Genomic DNA, 23,051 nt, shown 5'->3' with positions numbered 1-23,051 from the left:
AAAGAAATCTGCGTGTGCGAGAGGGGTGTGGAGAGCGAGAGAGGCGACACCGCAGGCAAACGAGGCGTTTATCAAGCGTCGAGGGAGGGAGGGAGGGGAGAAGTGATGACGCCAAGAGAGAACAGAGGCGCGCGCTGAGTAGAGAGAGAGGGAGCTATACATAGAGAGAGAGAGCGATTTAGATGCGTCGAGCTCTTGACAACGACACGGTCGCACGTGAGGGGAGATTGCCTATTCCTCAATCCGCCCCCTTTCGCCCCACCTCGCTCGGCGTGTGTGCGCGTCCGGGACACATGCTGCAGCGTGTGTAGAGATAACAGAATAGCGGCGCCCCGTCCACCACAAGGCGATGGCAGAGTTTTGTAAGGGCCCCTGTCTGCCTCTGTCCGACTTTTTGAGGGACTTTCATGTCGAAATCACTTGAAATAATGACAGCACGCACACAACATCAGGAAGAAGATGGGGAGGGAGGGAGAGGGAGAGCCCCCGACAGACAACCACGCATCCACGCGTATTTGGTGCCACGAATGTGCCACCATATGATGGCCCGCTCTCTCACCCTTCAACCTGGTCTGCCCGCTTAGCCTTTTCGCCCGCTCCCCCTCTGGCCGAATCGCCGTCGTTGCTCAGCCACGACGAAGAGAGAGAGAGACAAGCACAAAAGAGTGGGAGGGGTGGTGTCCAGCGCATCGATGCACGCACGTCGATGTCTGTGGGGCCTCGCCCTCCTCCCGTCTCCATCGCTGATATGCACATGGTGCAGCATGGAAGTGTACGAAACAACAACAAAAAAGTAGAAAAACGAAAGAGTGGGTGGGTTGCCTTAAGCTCAGAGTCGGCCCGCCAGGGACAAGAAGAAGGGGGGGGGGTGTTGGTGGGGTCTCTGCTGGCGTTGCGCTGCCGTTGTTTGTTGGCGTTTCCTCTAGCGTCGCACGCGATTACGGAATGCCCGTGCGTGCTTCACTCTTTTCGACCGCATCACACGCCTCCCCCCCTCCGCATCGCCGCCACCGCGCAGCACCAAAATTCCCCCTCTTCGCCCATGAAAAAGCTCACACCCAAACCCCATCCATCTCTGCCACCCATGCGAGAACGCGAAGGGAGCAGAGATGGGAGAGGCGTCGATAAGACGAAGGGGAGGGGAGGGCGGGGCAAGCATGGTGGCACTGGAGAAGACGAGGGAGAGAGGGGAAGCGTCGAGGGCGAGAACGGGGGGGGAGAGGACGCTATTGAGAAGCACATCAACGCACACACATACGCAGCGGATAGACACACACACACACGCACGCACACTTGAAAAGAAAGTAACAGAAAACGTAGCCGTTACGAGTTGGGCGGAGGTGGCAGAGAAGAGCCGACAACCAAAAGAAGGAAAGCGAGAAACGCAAAACGAGGCGACACGACAATCCGAGAGCGGACGAAGATGGCGGTGAGGAGGGACGGATGCAATCGATGTGACCATCTCGCCGCCGCCGGCTCGCCCGGCCCTCGCTCGCTCGCTCTCTCCTGTGCTGCTGCGCGTTCATTCTTTTTTTTTGGTTTCGGTCCATCTACGGCACGCTCCTAGTATAGAAACGGTGATGCTCGTCTTTCGCATGTTTCGCTTCTCTTTTCACTGCTCGCTGTTGCGCCCGCCTCCGCCGATGTGACTGCGTCGTCGTGGCCGACACAGCACGCACACACACACACACACACGCGTACCGGCAAAGGCAAAGACCGCGGACGATGGCGATCAAGCAACCTCGGGTGAAAAAAAAACAAAACGCGGCAACGAAAGGTGGAGGCAACGACCGCGACATCCTCGACGAACTCTCCCTGATGATGACAACGGAGAGAGGCAGACAGACAAACATCCGTTTCCCTTGAGCCCTAATGCAAACGAAAAAAAATCCGGTTTTAAACGAAGCAAACTTTTTTTTCTGCGTCGTCGCTGCGTGGCGCACGGGGAGACACGCGCATCCCCGTCTCGGCGCACCGGCACCGCCGCATCACTAAAAAACGAACACAACGAAGAAACAGACGAGGCGTCACCGACAAGAAAAGAGTGCACAGTCATGCGCACGTGCGCCCACACTCCGTTCGCGCACCGCGTCCTGCGCTAATGCGAAGGGGATGCTGGGCAAGTCAAAGAAGCACAAAAACCCTCAACAACCAGAGAGGCCTCTGCGACTCGCCTAGACTCTGGCCTGGCTAGTAGATGCGCTGCGGCTTGCCCATCGTCGACTTGATGTACGCCGACTTCAGGTTCTGCCAGTTCTTCTTCAGCAGCGACACGAGGAAGTTGATCGCCATCGTGACGTTCTGGCGGAGCTGCTCCTCGCTCATCTCCATGTGCCCGACGCAGGTGCCGAGGCACAGCACCTTCTTCAGCTGGAACTTCACGGTCGAGCGCAGCTCCACGACCTTCTCTGTGAGGGACTCGCTGGGCGAGCACACCGTCGGAAACTTGCCCATACGGTGCATGTGCGGGCCCACCAGACGCGGCACAGTCTTGATGATCGACTCAGAGCACAGGAAGGCGTCGTACTGGTTGCACATCTTCTTCACCAGCTTCTTGTTCTTGTTGAGCTTCTTCAGCTCCTCCTGGTTCATGGTCGGGACACCGTCCTTCTTGGCGATATCCTCGTGCACGAGGTCGCACAGCAAGCACACCGTCATGCGCGGGCGGCACATGTTAGGCAGCTTCAGGGAACCAGAGAAACGCTTGTCCTTCTGGGGGTCGTAGTTCTTCAGGTTGACCTGGAGATCGACGCTCTCCTTGAACTTGCGCTCCTTGTCCACCTTCAGGACGGCCTGGATGGCCTCCATCAGGGTTTGCGGGGCGATCTTGGACATGCTGGTGACGTGGGTGATGTACGCGCTTGTGACTACGAGTGCGTGGTAGGTGCGTGCGCCGCTGACAACGAGTAGCAAGCGGGTAAGCGAGGGCGAGGGAGAGAGAGGCAAGTAAACAAACAACGCGAGGCGTTCTTAGTGGATTACAGGGAAGGGAAGGGAAGGGGGAAAGGGGAAGGGGAGGGGTTCTGCGAGGAGCTACACTGGACTCTGCTACGTCTGAATTATCAATATGCGGTGTGCGTTGTGGCTCTCTTCATGAGCGTTTTCTGTGGCGCGAAAGGCAACTCTGTATGTGTGTGTAAGGCGTTGGGAGAGAGACGGTGCGAGGGCGGGAGGGGGAGGGGGAGGGCGGAATAGATAAACAGCAGATGGAGAAAGGCACAGGAGGACGGCGGGTGAGCGTGCATAAGTGCCCACAATCGCCGTGGGTGAGGCACGGGAGTGTGTGCGCGCGTCGCTTCGCGGATTCTCTTCCTTCCCTTTCACAGCCATCGGAGAGGTGCATGCCCCGCCGAGCATGCTCAGCAGGCGAACAGGCGATGATGAAGGATATGCACACACGCAAGCACGCACACACGTCCGCGATTGTGCACGTGAAGACGACCGTGGGCTTCGCGAAGTAATGGAGAAAGGGAGAGGGGTATGTGCTTCGCAGGAATAACTTGACAAGGAGCGACGCTGCCTGAAGGAATGACACACAGGCAGGCAGGAGAGGATGCGCATGTGTGCGTATGAATATTTAGGATGAGGGAGGAGGGGGAGGGGAGGGGTGAGGGACAGAAGAGAATGAAGTGCCTTGAGTGCAACGCATTATGCATGTACTTCACGCACGCCCTGCGGATCCTCCTCTTGACGTGTGAGCACCTGCCTGCGCTTTGCCTCGCCTTTCTCCACCCTCCTCCGCTTCTTCTTCGCTGTCGCACACCGACTCTTCTCCGGTGCTCCGTGCCCGCCCTGCCGCGCAACACACGAATAGGCCACCACAGCCAACCACGCACAAGCAGGCGTGCACGTCAACACACGCACCCACACGGGCCCACACACACACATACACGTACACCCGCTGCGTACAACAGAACAAACCCCACGTACCGAGCAACGACGACGACGACTGCGATGACAGCGAGGTATGACAACAGTAAAGGCAACAGCAAGGGAAAGCAACGAAAAAAAAAACAGACGCGCGTGCGCAGCCGCCGACAGCTGAGTTTTCGCGTGCAGCGCGTGCGTCTGGTGCGTTGTGTGAGGAAGACAACCGTAAGAAATGGGTGCAGCCCAACGAGAGACAAACACGCACACACGTAGGAGAGCAGAGAAGCTCTCCATTCGATGCCCCTCTCACCTCATCACTACTAATACACTCCCGCAATGCTCGGCGTCACCACCGCTGCCGCCGCCGGACCAACGGTCGCGGTGATCTCGGCGTAGCTGCCGGTCACCTCGATGACCTTGTGCACAATGTCCTCCACCGTCGGCGTCGACGGCCGCGGGCCCCAGAGCTCCTCGATGTTGCGAGTGGAAAGCTCCTTCTTCTCCAGTAGCGCCTTCACCATAATCTCCATTTTGTCCTTGTGCCGCTTGATGATGTCCACGGCGGTGGAGTGGGCGGCTGCAAGCAGCTTCTGCGCCTCCAGTTCGGCGCGGTACTGGGCCTCGTTGGAAAAGGTTGTGAAGTCGCGCCCTGCTTGAGTGTAATCGGGGTGGTACGACAGCAGCCCCGTGTGTGTGCTCATGCCAAACGCCAGCATCTGCTTGAGCGCCACGTCGGTGGCCCGCTGTAAGTCGTCCATCGCACCGGCCGACACGTCGCCTAGCATCACCTCCTCTGCGGCGCGGCCGCCGAGCATGACCACCATGTCGGCGAAGAGCGTCGCGTTCGTTTGATATTCGTGAAACTCAGTCCCGGCGCGCTGCGTGTAGCCCATCGCGTGCCCGCGCGGGGTGACGCTGATCTTCAACACTTTCTGCACGATCGGCAACATCCACGCCGTCAGGGCGTGACCGGCTTCGTGAATCGCGGTGCGGCGAGCCGATTGGTCGCTCTGGCGATTGCGGTGCTTACGGCCCATCAGCGTGTTGTCCAATGCCTCCAGCAGACCCGGCAGCTGCACGAGCGGCTTACCGGCTATTCCGCTCTGCAGTGCCGCCTCGTTTACGACCGTGGCCACCGTGGCCGGCGACAGCCCCGGCGTGAGGTCCGCCAGCTGGTCTGCCAGCGCCTTGTTGCTCACGCTGGTGTCTAGCGTCAGCTCCTTGCCGTTCTCGTCCTTTGTGCGGCCGTTTGGGTCACCGGTGCAGATGCGCTGGAGATAGTGCTCGAAGAGCTCGCGACGGGCTGAGAGGTCGGGCATCTCGATGGCAATTTTTCGGTCGAAGCGGCCCTCGCGCAGCAGCGCCTTGTCGATGTTGTCCTGGAAATTCGTGGCCGCCAGCACAACGATGGGATCGGCGCTCGTGCTGAGCCCATCCAACTCGGCGAGCAGCTGGTTGATGGTGCGGTTCTCCTCGCTGCTGACGGAGCCGCCCTGCTTGCCAGCGCGGGAGCCGATGGCGTCGATTTCATCAATGAAGATGATCGCCGGCGCGGCCGCCCGCGCTTCCTCGAAGAGCTCACGCACCCGCTTTGGGCCACTGCCACCGATGAGCTCAATAAAGTCCGCACCGTTGCAGCTAAAGAAAGCCACATTCGCTTCACCGGCGACGGCCTTGGCTAGCAATGTCTTGCCTGTGCCGGGTTCCCCCGTCAACAGGCACCCCTTCGGCAGTCGCGCCCCGAGCCGAGTGAACTTGTTCGGTTCTGTGAGGAAGTCGACGTACTGGCGCACCTCGGCCTTCGCCTCCGGGATGCCGACGACGTCGGAGAACTTTGTGCCCTTCACGTCGACGCGAAACTGCCGCTTCTTGACAGGCATCATCTGCTCCATCATGCTCGTGAAAGGGTTGCTGCTGCCGCTGGCGGATCCGCTGCCGAGCGGACTGCCCAGCGAGACACGACGCATATACATCCACGCCAGCAAGAAGGGCACGCCGAGCCATACTATGGGGCCGAGGGCGGGCCGTATCCAGTTTTCCTCTGTCGCCCTGCGATGCCTCTCCGCGTCGTTGACGCCCCGTTGGTATTCGGGGCTCTGCGTATCGGTGAGAGACATCCCCGTGAAGACTAGTAAGAAGGGGGTAGGGGAGGGAACACTAAAGCCGAGAAGTCTCGGCGACTTTTTCAACTTAGCGCCGGCGCAGATTGTGAACGGGCGCAACGAGAGCGAGAGCGATTACGTGCCGTGGGCAACTTGATCAAAGGTTAAGGAATAGCGAAGGTGGGGCCGGATAGGGAGACCGTGGGGGAGGGGGGGGCGGGAACGCACGTGTGCGCGGATGCGACCTTCGATCTTGTGCGCAGCGCTGAAAGAAGCAGCAGCAGCAGCAGGTGCCGGGCACACGCCCTACACACAGGCACGCAGTACCCACCAACACCACAGCAGCAAAGGCAGGGGGGGGGGTGAATGCGTTGCACCGTGAGCGCGCGAAGGTGGAGGGGGGGGGCGGGTTGCAGAAAGGAGTGGTGGTAGAGAGAGGGAGAGGGGTGTGGGGTGTGAGGGGAGGGGGGAGGGCAGAGGAACTGTTGATGCGCACAGATGACGGTGCTGCTGGTGATGACGATGGGAGGGTGGCAACACCACATCACGTGCCAAGGTGAATGGAAGGAAGGCAACGAAGGAAAAGCAGGCCGAGAGAGAGGGAAGGGAGGCAGGGGGGATGTATGTTGGGCGTTGGTGAGGCTGTGTGCGGGACGGAGTCGATGCGGAAACTGAATCATTCGTCTCTGATCGCAAGGGCACCGTAATGCAGCATGGCGAGTGCAGATAGCGCTGCTCTTCTTCTCGTTCTCCCCCTTTCACCTATCGCGCGTGCGCGGCAAACATGTGCATGCACAGACACACCAGAAAACCGACGAGGGAGAGGGGGAGGACGGGGAAGAGGAGGGGGGAGGGCGTTACAGAGAGGATGGGCATGCACTTGTGCAACTTGAGCCCGGCCCCGTTCCGCCCTAGTGAGAGGCGCACATACCACCTCCGGGAGCAAGGGAGAAGGCGCAGCGCTGCCAGCTCCGTCATACAGTGCAAGACGATGCATATGCCCAGTACACCGTGAAGGGGGCCCACCTCTCTGTGCATTCCTTTTTCTTCGCTGCACTGCAGCATCGGCCGCTGCCGCTGCTCTTGTACATCGTGGACAACACAAAACGCAACAACGGGCACGCAAAAAGAAAAAGTCGCTAGTCAGCGCGGATGGTGAGAAGCGGGATCGCAATGACAACACGCGTGCGACTTGCAGCGCCGCTAGGTGTTTTTCCTGGCCACGGAAGGAGCACCCCCGGCAGCTGTGGTGGGCTTCGAGGCGGCGCTGGTGGTGCTCTTGGAGGCGGAAAAGCGGTTCATGGCCTGCTTCACTGCCTCTGCCAGCGCAGGAGAAGCGGAGTCGTCCACCGGCGCGCTTACAGAGTTGGGCCTCGCTTTCTCAAGGCCATTCGCCGAGGCTGGAGTATTCTTAGATGGCGGCTTCTGTGGATTGTTGCAGATCATGTAGGCACCAAGGAAGGCGAGTGGGTCAGGCGGGCGAACTTGCGCGACCACCTCCAACCCACGCAGCAGCAGGGGGAGCATCGTGCGCTCAATGTACTGCGCATCGGGGAGAGCGTACTCGGGGATTTCGTCGTCGGCACCGGCGTTGTCTTTACCGTATCCGGTTGCCACACCAGAAAACGCACTTGACAGAAGGGCAGACGAGGAAGTCCCCTTCAACCCGGCAGGTGTGCTCGACGCCTCCTGCGCTGTTGCCGCCATCGCGCCTCTGGGCACTTCTCCAAGATGCATGCGAAAGGCGTGAATCGTCTCCTCGTCCACCGCCTCGAGAGAGGCATCCACGGCAGTGGTGCTGAACATGGGATGTGTCACTCTTGCTGTTGGGGCTGAGTGATGCGTGGGTGGCAGAACGCGGTGTTGCGCAGCGAGAGAGAGAGACGAGAGATACGTCGCACTTGGGGCAAGAACCTACACTGCAGCGGAACTTCGCAGGGTTCCGCACGGCATCCGTGGGCTGCTTGTAAGGACGTCAGATGGAAAGGAAGAGGGACGGGCACAGACGTGGAGGCCTGAGGAGAGCTGTTGGGGAAAGGGAGGGGGCGACAGCACTCAAAACAACAACAAAACACGAGTGGGTTTCTCTTGCTGTCTGCAGCCCTCTTTTCATGCAGAGGCCCATTCGGTGTTTCTCACGGTCTTCTCCACCGCCCTCAGCCACGCTTCCCTTTGCCCTCTACTCATCCTCGGGGATGTGCAGGAAAAAAGGGAAGGCAGCGGACGGGTGGGTGGGCAGGTGGGGCGCATGGGTAGGGCAGAGGAGACGGCAACTTCGAGCCCCGCCATCCGCTGCTGAGCAACTAGTGTTCTGGTTGTTACTGCTTCTTGTTTTTTTTTCGTGCGGGTGCGATGCCTTCCATCCCATGGGTGCGCAGTGCATGCATGCATGCGTGCATATGTGTAGCAGTCGACAGTAGCGGTGGACGCCACTGCGACTCCCATTCACGTCGACAGGAGCGCCGTGAGATATCGTGGAGGGGGCGGGGGGAAAGGACAAGGGCATTGTGCCAGTTGCGTTGATGCGTCTGTGCATGCTTGTGTACCGCATGAGAGGCACCCCGCCCCGCCGCCGGCACGGGCATACACATCTGCGTCCACATCAGTACCCTCCCCTCCCCTCCCCACTCTCGGCGCACGTGTAAGTGTGCGTCATGAGCCGGAGAGAAGGGGGAGGAGGGAGGGAGGACAAGAGAGACAAGGAAACAGCACACAAATGAAAATAAATAAATATAAAAAACAGAGACATGCTCGGACTCGACGATGGCAGCGAGCGCAGAGATGAGAGACACACAAGTAGGAGGAGGGGGAGGGGGGAGGCCTTCCAATCCCATGCCCTTCCCTCTGCTCACCACAGGAGCCCCCTACGCACCATCACGCCGCACCATTTTTTCCTATTCGCCTGCTAGCCTTGATTCGCGAAGATAAAACGAGAAAATCACAGGCGCGCCTCTCACCTCCTGCTTCCTCTGCGTGTACGCGTGTACGCGAAGAGAGGAGAACGTGATTAGTGGTCTGGCTTGCGGCGGTACCCGCAGCCCTCCACGAGCAGCGCCTTACCACCAGTGGGACGGCAGAGCTTCTTGGAGCACCCCTTGCACTCCACCGACGTAGTAGCGTGGCTGTACACCACAGTCACCTGGCGGCAGCGCGGGCAGCTCACGTCCATGAAGTACGAGTTCGGGCCCTGCACAAGGCGACGGCGCTTGTGCTTCATGCGCTCCGTGCGCACAGTGGGGTAGCTGAGATCGGCGTCAAAGAAGCCCATGGTGACAAGACGAGATGACCGACAACTGTGGATGTGCTTTTCTCTTGTTCTTTGCTTGCGAGTGAAGCGTGAGGATGACGAAGGGAAAATAATCAGGCGGCAGACCGACCTGATGGGCGTTCGGAACAAGGCACGTGTTCGCAGCAGGAGCAGTGAGGGTGGAGGGTGTGTGAGGAGTGAGTGGTGAGTGCATGCATATGGTTGTATGTGTGTATGTGAGAGAGAGAGAGAGTGCACCCATACAGAGGAAGAAAGACAGTGAGGAGCATGGTGAGTGGACAGCGAGCAGGAGGAGGCGCCAGGTGCGCATCGGCACAGTGAGGGAGGAGATGAGGACGAAGGACAGGGATATGGAGGAGGCGCTGGAGCCAACCCAACGAAAGCGGTAGGGGTGCACGATAGGTGAAAAGGGGAGGGGAAGAGCGCGATTCGGCCACCCCGTCTTTTTCCTTCTCTCCGTGCCTTTCCGCCGCATGCACTTCGCACTCTTGGCCGACTGCGGCCGCCACAGCCGCTGCTGCTGCTGCAAGGTGTGCTCTCGCTCTTCCTCGCTCTTCCCCCGTTACTACTTTTATTTTTGTTACTTCGTTCACTGGAACCCGTTGTCGGGTCCCGTTCTTTTCACCTTTTTTTTTTCGGAAATGAACACGCCGAAGCAAGAGCGTACAGAAGCACAGAGACATACCACGATGTGATCATCAAACACGCGCACACACACATACATGTCGACACAAATACGTTGAGGAGAGGTCAAGCAAATCCAGAACCACTCAGAGGATCGACAGCGGGAGAGAGAGGAAGGAGCAAAGGGGGGGGGGAACACCCCACATGCAGCTCCCCGCTGCGACCCACACATACACCAACAACAACAGACCAGAGAATAGAGGCAGAAAAAAACAAAGGGCACTACCACCATCGCTGTCCGTTGGGCACACACACACACAAACAGACTTGAGGATGATAAGGGAGTAGTGGGAAGAGGGCGGGTGGGGTGGGTGTGAGAGGGGTGTTGGTGGTGATGTTTTTTTTTATTTCAACGAAAGGAGCAGCGACACCAGTGTGGCTGGCTGCCTGCATCCGCCGTCCTCTTCCTCACCTTCCCCCCACACCCTCCGTTCATATAAGGTGGAAAGAAAGACACATACACATATATGCATCGAGTCCGCTCTCCACAAGAAGTGCCTCATAGATGTGGCGTCACGCGCGAGTGCGGTGGCACGAGAAAGAGGTGATGATAGCAGCTGTGGTGGCAGTATTCCCCTCTTACGACGACCCGAGGCCCCACAACTGCGGCACTCACCATAGATGTATATGTATATATGTAGAAAACGGAGCAACAGACAGAGAGAAGATTGCCCGTGGAAGCGACTACACAGACACAGGGACAGCAAACAGCGCATCCGAGCAATAGGCAGACGGAGTGGCACCGAAAATGGGAAGAGTGCACGACCAAGGTGGGGGAGGGAGGGAGGGAGGGGGAGGCAGCAGCAGGCGAAGTGGTGAACGACAAAAGACAAGACACAAGCGAGCTCACATGCGCAATCTTAAATCAAGCACAGCCACACGATCATTTCGGAGAAGAACACGTACAACTCGAGGAAATCGAACAGCGCTCACTGAAATACGTCATGGTGAGAGATGATGTGAAGGACGATGGAAGTATGGTGGGAAGGTAGGTCGGACACGTATACACACAAACGGGAGAGTCCACCCACAAGCGTGTTGGGCAACAAGGGAGGGAAGAGAGAGGCAGACGCCCCCCCATACACACCCAACACACACACGTAGGCGGACGGGACCATCAGAAGCAGATACGCTAAGCAAGAAGAGCAGCAATAATAATGGCGACGTACTTGGAAAAAGAAACCAGCAGCCAGGAGGGGAACGAGAGCTGTCGATATGGCAGGCGTACACAGGGAGAGGGAACGGAAGAGCAAGCAGGGGGAGGGGGGAGGAGAAGTTGCCACCCTCATGCGCCCAAGCATGCATAGGGGTGGTAGTGGTACGAGCAGAAAAGACCCAACACACATGCCGCCCCCACCCCTCATCCCCTCACTTTCCAGCGTCTCCTCATCGGTCTACACACCGTCGCTAACTATCCAGCCAGCGGCGCGCCTTCTTCGTCTTCCTCTCCTCTTCTAGTCGTGCCTTGTAGCAGTTCACACATACGCGCTGCGGGAGGCTGCCCATGGTGAGCGGCACGGAGTAGTTGGAGCAGTGCGCGCAGAACACGTACCCGCACAGTCGGCAGTGGTGGCGGCGGATGAGAAACGTGAAGGTTGTGTGGCAGTTGTTGCACTCCGTCACCGAGTCATCGTCTTGCCATGCCACCTCCTCGGCGTCGTCCTGAGCCTCCTGCTTGGCCGCCGCCCGTGCCTCCGTCGTGTCCGCCTCCGCGGCGTACGACTCTGGCCGCTTCGCACCGCACATGTCGCACTTTTTTCGACCAATCGGATTCAAGAACGTGCACGTCCCACACGGCCACTGCGACTTGGACGATGAGGTTTTCTTCTCACTGTCACCGCCGCTGCCACGGCTGTCATGTTGCTTGCCGCTAGTGGACTTTTCCTTGTCCTTTTTGGGGGCCAAGTGGCGCGGCCGCTGACCACTCTCGCACGCCTTGCACACCGCAGCTGAGACGGAGTTTTCAAAGGTGCACACGGAGCACGACCACATCGTCGGCAGCGGCGGGTCAGCGCTGCTAGTCGCCTGTGCTCCGTGGCCGCTCCTGGTGCTCGGCGCCGTAACGGCGTCCGTGACCGCGGTGCCGTTGCGCTGGAACCCGCTGCAAACCTTGCAGTTCGCCTTCGATGGCGGATTTACCTCACCGCAGACGCTGCACTTCCAGTTTGTTGTGAAGGGCGTGTTGGAGACAACGCCGCTATGGTTCGTGTTGGCCGCGGCACCAGACGTAGACGTTGTCGGCACCGGGATGCCGCTACTACGGTAGGCGTAGCACACCTTACACCGCTCCGCATGCGCCTCGTTCGGGGCGAGGCACATGCCACACTGCCAGTCCGTGACGCCAGCGTTGACCTGTGAGGGTGTCACCGCGGAACGAGGCTGTTGCTGTTGTTGTTGCAGTTGGGCTGGCAACTCCGTCGAAGCGGGTGCCGTGTACCCAGGCCTCGTAGAGCCGCACATCTCGCACTTCACCTCGTTGAGCTTGTTGCGGAAGGTGCAAGTAGGGCAGCCCCACGTCTGCAGCTCCTCTTTTTTCCGCTGCTCCCGCTCCTGCTCCAGCTCCAGCTCGCGGCGCAGGCGAATGATGCGCTCCAGCTGCAGACGGTCTTCCTCTTCCGCAGACCGGGACGGCGCTGCGCCACTGCCCACGCCAGCCGCCGCTGTCGGGCCCGCGACAGCAGCAGCGCCACTGGGACTAACGCTGCTGCTGCTGTTCTGGGCAAACGACTGCTGCTGCTGCACTGGCCCAGGGACCGGTTGCGGCTGCGGTTGCACGTACACATGCGGTTGTTGCTGCTGAAGCGGAGGAGCTGCTGGTGCCATGCCGTTTGCGGGCATCGCAGGGTACACGCCATAAGAGCGTGGGTCCGCCCCGTACGGCTGTTGTTGCGGTTGCGGTTGTGGTTGTGTTTGCAGCGGCGGTGCCATGCCAGGCGTAATCGACGACGACGACGAGAACGCTTGAGACGGAGACGACATCCCGTAGGGAGAGGCGGAGGCCGGAACAGCAGCTGGCAGGCCATATGGCTGCTGCTGCTGCTGTTGATGGGCCGCTCCGTAGTAAAAGCTTTGATTGCCGCTGGCGTTACCGTTGTGCGACTGCTGCGGCTCCGGCGCAGCAGCACGATGCGCCGGGGGTGGCGCTGACGAGTACCCGCCGTTAAGGGCATCATACGAGGGTGGGGCCGGCTCGCCTGGAGCGGCGTGGAAGGGCTTCTGTTCGTTGGTTGCGGTAAGACCTCCGAAGAGGTCGTCCAAATCCACGGACGGCCGCGATTGCGGCTGCGGTGGCGGCGGGGCAACGTAGTGGGGGTTCATCCTCAAATCCAGCACAGCTAAAACGCTGTACAACTAAAGAACAACAAATGTAGAAAAGGAGCGACGTACCCTCGAGGACAGCCTCGGGACACACACACACACACGGAGACGCGTGCAGGCGCGGCGAGACGGAGGGCTTGTGGAGTGCGATGGCGAGCAAGAAGAGCCGCTGATGGGAGGTGGTGGTGGTGGGGGGGGGAAAGGAGAGCGTACGAAGACGGCGGGGTCGACTAGGGCACAACGATACTTCTTGCTCGCTGCATGTGCGTGCCTGGATATGTTTATCCGCCTCGCCGTCCCTCCAAGCTCCTGCCGCGCTACGCACAAAGGCAGCCACACACGCACACACGCACGCACGCAGGAGTCGCAGGTGACCTCGCCCCCCTCTCTCACCAGTGCAGAGGGATCCAGCTAGGTATACGTGTATGGGCCTGTCACGGGAATGCGCCAGTACAGCGAGATCTGGATTAAAGATAAGGGTGCAAGTACGTCGAATAGAGGGAGAGGGAGGGGGAGTAGAAGGTCAAGTTGGTCGGTCCACCGACTTTTGAGCTGCGGTTGCCGCTGCTGCTTGTCGGCTGTGCGTGTGTGATGCTTGGCACCTCGGTGGGAGCCAAGAGGGGGCGCGAGAGAGACGTACGAGGTTGGAGCACGGCAGGGAAATAAAGCAAACAAAGGGAACGAAGAAGAGACGAGTGTGAACGCTGTCACGCGCAGTGATGGCGGAGACAAGGAAGGCGTTGACTACGCCGCCAAAGATCATCGTTGTCGTCAGATTGGGATGGAAAGGCAATGCGAGATGACGATGGAGATGGAGAGCATGTGGGTAGAGGGGGTTGTGGTTTAGAGTCATGACACGCGTGGAAGTTCCCTGGTGTACACGCCGGTGACACACACACACACACACACACACACACACACGCGGATATGCATACGTGGAGCTGCCGTCAACACTTTGCGGCAATGGTGCGCAGAGACGCCTGCAAGCCTTTGAGCTGCTTGCTGTCGATACACAGCGAAGACCATACTCCCCGCATTCCGCCCCTCCCCTCCCTCTCACCCCCCTGAACCACACCAACATCCTGGTGGGCTCCTCCTGTCGACTTGAGATCATTATCCATATACAACAGAGAGAGAGGTACACGATAGAGGGAGGTGAGTAGAGGTGCAGAAAGCGGCACGTGTGCGGAGAACAACAACACAAATGACAGCGATTGATTATTGGTGGACTGCGGCCGGCACAAAAGCCACACGACAGGATCCGCTGAAGCGGGAGTGCTTTACTTCTCTGCCAACAAGTGTACGCATGCGCACAGGCAGCGAGAAAAAAAAACGACGTGCCTCTCTGCGTGCGCAAGTGGTCATGGATACACACGTGCCAAATGCGTGGGTGCATCTCCCGTTTCCGTTCGGTTTCTCCATCTATTGCCGTCTTCCTCTCCGACTGCCACCCCACTTCACATGCCCCGCTCTGCCTGAGTGAGGTCGAACCCATCACGCACACCCAGACGCGATCAGATGGGCAGGTAAACAAAAAGAACACACAAAGAGGCACCGTACTTGTGAGACGACCACACATCCACGCATACACACACGAAAGATAAAAGCAGACACGCATTCTCTCCATCGGGAACAGCAATCAGGCAACCTCTGCTCCTCCATCACCCGCCACCTATCCACGCCCCTCAGAGTCTCGGCTTTCGCTTCCCTCTCTCTATATTGTGTCCATGTGTGCGCGTGCGTGCTGTTGTTCTCCGCCGGTGACCACGCGGGACGTGCGACTACGCCTTTCTCAGCTTTTCGTGAGTAGGCATCTTTGGATTTCTATCAAGTCCCCACGCGGCCGCGGCTCGCTCGCGGGCCCCTCTCCTCCCCGCCACCTTTCCCACGCCACGACGCGAGCAGATGCCTTGATTCTTCTCGCGGCTGCGTGCGCTTGTCGCCAGACAATCAAACGTCCGGGGAAGAACGATAGTCAGCACAGAGCGACAAAAGCACTGAGGGCGTTCCGCAGAGCGCAGCAGTGACGGTTTGGCGGGAGGGCAAGAGGTGAACCCACACGACATGCAGCACAGAGTATGAAAAACGAAAGACGAATGACAGCAACACGAAGGGCTGCAGAGATACGAAAGAGTCCTCATGAAGACAACCGGGGAGGCCATGGGGGGAACGCGGGCGGCACGCAGCCGATCAAAAAACACGAGCGCTGCAGCACGAGATGCAGGACGGATGCAAACCGACTGTACGGTCGTGGAACACCGCAACAGCGAGGCAAAGGTGAATGGGGACGAAACAGCGTCACGTATGTTGCTGGCACTCCTGCTGGTCGCATGCGGTTTTTAGCATTCCTCCACCTCTGGGGAGGGCACATTTCGCTGCGCTTTTCCGCTACGCTCGCGGGTATAATTTATCCGCTAAGCAGACGTGTGGCCAGGGGTCAGGCCTTGTCGCCGTCCCCGTCGTCACACTCATCTACGTGCGGGTAGCAGGTCTTCCTTTGGGCTGGGCCCATCTGCGTGCGCGTGTACGTATGCAGGCGTCGCACGCCGGTGGTGTGCCACCCGACGCAGGTCAGTGGCCTTTGCACCTGAAGCACACGACGCCATTGCATCAAGCAGCGGAGGGGGGGATTCCAAAGACGTACAACAGCACAAAGGGCATCCCTGGATCAAGTCATCAAGCAACTCCCCTGCGCAAGGCGACTTTACAGACTGGAGTACTTCGTGTACCGCGCAGACGGCGCCCTCTACGCCGGCCAGACGTACTCCGAGGAATTACAGACACGCACTCGCAAGGCCAAGTCGGGCGAAGGCCACCCATGTGATTGCCGCAACGCGGTCTGGAAGGTGGCAACTTCCTCCTCCCTCCCCTCAATATTCTTTTCCCTTCGTCGCTGGCAGCAGGACGGGCGGCCTCAATCGCAGCTATGGAGTAACGGCTACTTCTTGGATTCTAGACCGGTGCTGGGCCATGTAACGCTACACTCCCCCTCCCACGCACGGCAATGTTAGGGAAGTGACAGCGATCCGCTGTGCCGCTGACGCCGGATAGCGCACAGGCCACCGCTCAGGCTGTTTCCTCGAGCCTCCTTGCTCACTGCGACGCTGGGAGGACTACCACTGGCGTGCGACGCCTGCATACGTACACGCGCACGCAGATGGGCCCAGCCCAAAGGAAGAGCTGCTACCCGCACGTAGATGAGTGTGACGACGGGGACGGCGACAAGGCCTGACCCCTGGCCACACGTCTGCTTAGCGGATAAATTATACCCGCGAGCGTAGCGGAAAAGCGCAGCGAAATGTGCCCTCCCCAGAGGTGGAGGAATGCTAAAAACCGCATGCGACCAGCAGGAGTGCCAGCAACATACGTGACGCTGTTTCGTCCCCATTCACCTTTGCCTCGCTGTTGCGGTGTTCCACGACGCTCACGCGATGAGAGGCGAGGGAAATGGGCGAGCGAGTGGAGTGAGGGCCCGAAGATGCGCAAAGGGCAGAGAATACGTGACGCAATCAGACACCGAAGCGGGGAGGAAGAGGGGGAGGTGAGGGGGAGAGGGTCGGAGAAGGGAGGAGATGTCGGTGCCACTTGTGTGCCAGTGTCAGAGGGAAGGCGAGAGACGCCCCACGACCACCACAGAGACAGTGCATTTTATTTTGTTTTCCTCTTGTTGAACAAAAAGAACGCGTGCCATGCAACGACAAGCACGTCAACGTGTGTCCGCATACGCACACCACCAAGGGTTCACGCGACCTCTGTTGCACTAGAGCTATGTCAAGGAGCCGGGCCTACGGACACCGTCTGGTGTCGTTCAGCTCACGCCAGCTCCGCGGCATATAGCGCAGGCTGGGTCCAGGATTACGTTCACCATCACTGCAGCGCAGCAAAGGTAAAAAAAAAACAACGTTGGTGGGTGCATATGTTTGTTGAATTGCTGACACGCTTCGTAGTGCACTGCTATATACGTGATCGTGACCGCAGGTTTCTTCGGCACAGCGTCCGTCAAGCCCTGCCAGCCGACACTAAGAGTCCGTCAGCCACACACGATGGCAGGCTGAAAGTCCTTGGCTTCCCCACAAAGGGTATGTGCCAGACCCTATGACACCACGCTGAGGTGGCCGGCATCATCACGGCCTGCTTTCTCGGTGGAAGGAAAAAAAAGGAGCAAAAGGAACGGTGTAATGTGGGCTGGGGTTGGTGGGGGGAGGGCGGAGGGCGGAGGGCGGACAGTGCAGCCATGCAGAGGTGGTGAAACCAAGGGGCGTGCGAGTGTGAGCAAGAGTGCTCGTTTCGAGCGCGTGAGACTCTCCTCACTGTCCCAACCATCCAACATCCCCGCGCATCCCGTGAGAAGCTCGTGCATGACGACGTGAGTACACCTTACTCAGGCGGGCAGTGGGACGGGGTGGCCACAACCCGTACATCCGTGCGAGAGAGTAGACAGAACAACAACAAAAAACGTCAAGCACCTGCCAGAGCACAAACGAGCGAGCGAACCCTATTGCAGAAAAAACAGAAGAGAAAACGACGCAAAGACACAGCGGGCACGGGGCACGGGGCACGGGGGAAGGGGAGGGGGGGGCAACAGCTAAAGCGAAGAGAAGCCGTGCGACACCGCGGAACGTGAATGCCGATTCGTTGTGTGTGTGCTTTCTCGCACGTGTATGTGTTTGGGGAGGAAGGGGGGAGGGGAGGAGAGTAAGGCTGAGACAGGGAGGTAGACGAAGGCAATCAGGGAGAAAAAGAAGAAGGCAAACAACCAAACAACAACGAAAAAGAAAGCAGCGGCGGGAGAGGAAAGACGTCGAGCAGGAATACCGGAGAGACATGTGTCGTCGTCTCCTTGCCACGTGAGACATGGGTGCGCGAGCTGTGTGCTGTGCTGCCTTTGCTTTACATAATTTTTTTTTGCTCGTTGATACTCGTCCCTTCGCCTGCGTGTATTTTACTCACCCTCTCCCTCTTCGTGGGAGTTGGGGCGGTGCCTATGTGTTGACGAAACTGCCTAGCATCCGTCAAAGACACAGACTTCGTGTGTAGCCTGATGCAATGCTACCCACAGCCTTTGATGGGATTCGCCAGTCACAAGGCACACCAGAACCACCCGACAGCAACGCTCTCCTTGACATCCCCCCAATGAGGGAATGATCTACCCTCAGCAGTGTTGCTAAGTTTGGCTACTTTCCTCCACCTATCCCCTGCAACGGCAATCGTGGTATCTTGCTCAACCCAGTCGGCAAAGCATAAGCGCGCACACGCACACACACATCCCTGCCAGTAAAACGCCTGCATGCTTGCGGGGAGGGGGCGGAGGAGGTTCGTAGGTGGGCGCAGAGCAGCAGTGGCGGTTGACTGGGGGTGCGCCATCAAGAGTGAGCGAGGGACAGGCTCGTTGCTAACGATGCGCTTGGTGGGCGACCCGAGTTGAACACGACAGTGATCGCGCGACACACAAGCGGATAGGCAGAGGGAATTGCGGTTTGGGGTGAGAGGACGAACAAAAGAGCACCCGAAGAGACGAGGGGCAGAGCGAACCGAAACGCTGCAATGCCACAAAACAAAAAACGAATATTCGTTCAAACACGTCACACCAACATACACACTCACAGTGACACGGCCAGGGAGGCAACGGGAGGCAGAGAGAGAGGAAGGGCGGAGAAGTGCGGCTGAAGGAAAGGACGACAAGTGAGAAAAGGAAACAAGAAGAGCACCGTTAAACACAAGGCACACACACACACACACAGACAGGCCCAGGCACACACACACACACACACACACACACACACACACACGCACAGGCACACACACACGCACAGGCACACACACGCACACAGACAGACAGACAGAGAAGCAAACAGTGAGAGGTAAAAGATAACGAAAAAAAAAGAAGGCAAGTAAGAGAGAGCGTGCGTAAGTGAAGAAATGAGATGGAAAAAAAACTGGCAAAAAAATCATTTCATGAAGAGAGGGGAGAGGGAGGGGGTGACACGGCAACCAACCAACCAACCAACCAACCAACCAAGAAGAAAAGTACAGGCGGGGAGAGACGCACGGACTACACACACATAAACACACACACACACACACATACTTATACACACATACATACTTTCACACACACATATATACATATATACATATATATATATGCATATATACATATATATATATACATCTATACTAGTGCGAGTGTTACAAAGATCAGCGACACACACACACACACACACGCACGCGCAAAGCCAAAAAAAACGAGCCAAAACAGAGCACATTGGGCATCACATTCGCACGAAGGAGAGACAACGAGAGAGAGAGGGGGGGGGGAGAGGGAGAGGGGGAGAGGGAGTGGGTGGGGGGGGGGGCGCAAGGAAGCTTTTTTGTTCAAAACTACACAGAAGGAACGTACAGCGTTACAGATGGTGTTGAAGAAAGCGAGCGAGACGCAAGACCACATACACATACATACACACGCACATACACACACACGCACATATACATACACACGCACATACACACAGACACACAGGCACAAAGAAAGAAAATGGGGCACACCACGCGGCAAGCATTTTCACCGCCCAGTATCCGAAACTCTTACACTGGCCAGGACACACATACACATACACACACACACACACGCACACACGCACGCGCAAGCAAAGCACATTAAGTGGCTCTGTACGGGGAGGAGGAGGGGGGACGATCAAAAATGGTGGTGAGGAAGAAGAGAGAGGAAGGAGCGGCAGGAGGAGAGTAAGAGCAGAAAACACATGCAGAGGGAACCCGAGGAGAATGGCCATACGAGACAGACAACCTCACACGCATGCATACGCACACATACCGCCACACACACACACACACAGCATGTATCATGTGCACCGTAACGAAGAAGAAAAGGCAAACCATGAGACGAAAGGGCGAGCGAGACCAAAACAAGAGGGCCTCGTAAATTGTTGGTTCGCTTTTAGCTGCACCACTGATGCGGCTGCTGAGGCGCGGCAGCCATCTGGTTCGTCATAGCAAATGCATCCGGGGTGTACATGACACCGGCGCGCATCTGACCACCGGTTGTGTACACCACTTGCTGCTGCTGTGGCGACTGCTGTTGTTGTTGTTGCTGTTGCTGCTGCTGCTGCATCGCATCAACAGCGGTCGAGGAGGCAGTGGAGTAGATAAGGCCGCCAGACTGGTTGCTGCGCAGGTATTCGATCTTGCCAGACGCAGACTGCACCGCTGCCTGCTGCTGTGGAGAGGCACGAACAGCCATCAGGTTCGGCGAGGTCGCGTACTGCCCCTGCATGTACGCTGTGGTGGCACCGGCGTAGCCCTGCGGGGTGGCATAAGTCGCTGCGGTTGCGTAGTTTGGCTGCGGCTGCGGCTGCATGACCGCAGAAGGTGGCATGATGGAGCCAAGTGCCGAGAGGGGCTGCGGGATACGGTTGGTGCTGGGTGCGGCAAACTGCACACGCAGCGGGTTCGTTTGTGGCGGCACAACGTGCTTCTCGTTGAGGGCGTTGATGGCACGCTGCGCAGACTCCTCCAACTCGTAGCGCACCCACGCACTACCCTTGCTGCGACCGTTCGGCTCCCGCATGATTTTGATCTCCAGCAGAGTGCCAAACTGCGCAAACAGAGGGCGGAGCTGGTCCTCCGTGCACACTGCAGGTACTTGGCCAACGAAGAGCTTGCTGCCAGCGTTGATGTTCGCCGCAGCGCTGGTCCAAACCGCTGCCGCGGCCGCGTTGGCCTGTGGTGTCAGCATCTGGGTCGGGGTGGGCTGCGTCGGCGTCATGGAGGTGGATCCACCACGCATTGGGAACATGGCCGCGGTGGAGGGATTGGCAGAGTACATGGGCTGCGCCCCCGGCGCCTGCGCCGACGGAGTGGAGTAAAAGAAGCCACTGCTGGAGCCGCTGGCCGCACCGCCGCCGTAGGTGTTGAAGGAGGCGCTCGTTTGCGACTGACTCATATTCTGCTGCGCGGCTCCCTGCGCCTGCTGACGGATCGCCTGGCTCGGCGAAGCTTGCGTGGGAGAGGCGTACACCGTGGCGACCGAGTTGGACGAAGGTGCGCCACCGTTGCTGCTGTTACCACCGCCGTACATGACTGCGCTCGGGCTGTTGTTGGACAGGTAGGAGGAGACGGTGTTACCGTAGGTGTTGGGGTTGCTGCTGTTGGTGTTGACGTTGGAGTAGATGCTCTGGCTGTGAGTGGCTGCACGCTCCATCCCCTTTGTATGGGCTGGGCCTCTCTGTCTGTCTTGCGACGGTGTGCCCTCTCTTGCCGGGAGAAAGGGAAGAAACCCCGCTTGCAGTAGAGGAGGAAGAGAGCGAGGACGGATACAGAAAAAAAAGAGAGGGAGAGGGAATCAACCAACGAATAAATGGGCAGACACACACACACGCACAACAAAGTGCACACGAAACACGCACAAACCGCAGTGAGTAAAACCAAAGCACAGACGCACACACAGAAAAAAAATGAGGCAAAGATGGAAGGAAATCAGCGGGCAGAAAACGTGAGGAATTGAAAGTGTGTGCGCGCGCGAGAGAGGGACGCAAACAGTATATATATATATATCGATATATATATATATTAGATAGATATACCAAGTAAGTTCTGATGCTTGCACTTGCAGCAGATAACAAAGCGGAAGAATGGTAGGCAAAAAAAAAGCAAAGTAGGAGGGGGAGGAGGAGGAGGGGGGGGGAGGGAACACACAAGAACAGAGAGTGGGCGAGGGTGCGGAGGGAGCGGCTGGTGCGTTTGTGTGTGTTTTAAACCTTTTTCCACTATTTTTTTTTCGCTGGTTGTCTTTTTTTTCTACTTTTGAAGATGAAATACACAACGAAGAAAAAAAAGCCCCAAACAAAAACGAACGCGAACCAGAGGCGGAAAGAAAAAATAAAACACGATACGACAACGATGACGGCGGCGACGACGGCACACAGGGTACTTCGTAATATTGTGAATGTGTATTGTTGCCTGTGTGTCCCCCAGTACAAGCGCCAGCAGACGCGAGAGGACGTAGGTGGTGGCCACCGAAAACAAGAAAAGAGAGAGAAAGCCACACACACACACACACAAACGCAAACACGCAAGCACGCGTAACACGAAAAAAAAAAACAAAAAAAACAAGAAGTACACCACACTAGCACGAGTAGCGGTAGGGAGACAGCGGAAAGGGAAGAAAAGGAATACGAGAGAGAGGGTATGGGTGTGGGGGTGTGGGGGGAGTCAACAACAACTAGAAACGTACGGAACACCAATGCGAAATCAGATAACAGAAGACAAACGGAAAACAAAACAACAACAACAAAGGACCAGATGAAGCAACGAAAGAAGTAAATAGAAGAGGGAATCGCACAAACGGGGTAGCACAGAGCGTCAGAGATCCACACACATACACACAAGCCAGGCAAGAGGCAAGGCAGGAGAGAATACGCACCTTCTTCCTTTTCTTTTTTGTGGTTGTTGCGTTTCTGTACCGTTGCTTGTTTTTGCCACACCTTCACAAGGGAAAGGGAAGGGGGGGGGTCAGAAGCAAACGCGAAAAGGCGAAAAAAAAATGTGAACGAGGGAAGAGAATGGACGACGACGACGACGAACAAATGTTCACAAGCCGATAGGAGACTGTAAGAAGCAATCGCAGCGCGAATCACCTGCACACATGCACACACACATACACACAGAGAGAGGGAGAGAGAGAGTACAACAACACCGTTTTTTTTTTCTTTTTCGCGTGTCTTTTCTTCGGTCAGGCAAGAAGACAAGCGAGCGCCGCAGGGACAGAGAAAAAAAAAGGCAGCAGGCAAACG

At 57.8% G+C, this 23,051-nt stretch overlaps 5 protein-coding genes across 5 annotated transcripts; all 5 read right to left on the bottom strand.

The window, feature by feature from the left end:
* Positions 1 to 2,190: 2,190 nt before the first annotated feature.
* On the bottom strand, positions 2,191 to 2,835 carry LMXM_18_0620 (putative 60S ribosomal protein L10a; the record flags this gene model as incomplete). The annotated part of the gene is made up of 1 exon (XM_003874028.1): positions 2,191 to 2,835. One exon carries the CDS (start codon positions 2,833 to 2,835, stop codon positions 2,191 to 2,193), a length of 645 nt encoding a protein of 214 aa, XP_003874077.1.
* A 1,355-nt stretch (positions 2,836 to 4,190) lies between these two features.
* On the bottom strand, positions 4,191 to 5,987 carry LMXM_18_0610 (metallo-peptidase, Clan MA(E), Family M41; the record flags this gene model as incomplete). The annotated part of the gene is made up of 1 exon (XM_003874027.1): positions 4,191 to 5,987. One exon carries the CDS (start codon positions 5,985 to 5,987, stop codon positions 4,191 to 4,193), a length of 1,797 nt encoding a protein of 598 aa, XP_003874076.1.
* Positions 5,988 to 11,331: 5,344 nt separating this feature from the next.
* LMXM_18_0600 (conserved hypothetical protein) lies at positions 11,332 to 13,242 on the bottom strand (the record flags this gene model as incomplete). The annotated part of the gene is made up of 1 exon (XM_003874026.1): positions 11,332 to 13,242. One exon carries the CDS (start codon positions 13,240 to 13,242, stop codon positions 11,332 to 11,334), a length of 1,911 nt encoding a protein of 636 aa, XP_003874075.1.
* Positions 13,243 to 15,023: 1,781 nt separating this feature from the next.
* On the bottom strand, positions 15,024 to 15,404 carry LMXM_18_0595 (hypothetical protein; the record flags this gene model as incomplete). Its single annotated transcript, XM_003874025.1, has 1 exon — positions 15,024 to 15,404. One exon carries the CDS (start codon positions 15,402 to 15,404, stop codon positions 15,024 to 15,026), a length of 381 nt encoding a protein of 126 aa, XP_003874074.1.
* A 4,793-nt stretch (positions 15,405 to 20,197) lies between these two features.
* LMXM_18_0590 (putative RNA binding protein) lies at positions 20,198 to 21,460 on the bottom strand (the record flags this gene model as incomplete). Its single annotated transcript, XM_003874024.1, has 1 exon — positions 20,198 to 21,460. The coding sequence occupies one exon, from the start codon at positions 21,458 to 21,460 to the stop codon at positions 20,198 to 20,200; it is 1,263 nt and encodes a 420-aa protein (XP_003874073.1).
* Positions 21,461 to 23,051: the final 1,591 nt, after the last annotated feature.

This window comes from Leishmania mexicana, chromosome 18 (genome assembly GCF_000234665.1).
Source record: "Leishmania mexicana MHOM/GT/2001/U1103 complete genome, chromosome 18".
Lineage (NCBI taxonomy): Eukaryota > Euglenozoa > Kinetoplastea > Trypanosomatida > Trypanosomatidae > Leishmania > Leishmania mexicana.
The sequence above is the reverse complement of the archived record's forward strand: the minus strand, read 5'-3'. Positions and strand labels throughout refer to the sequence as shown.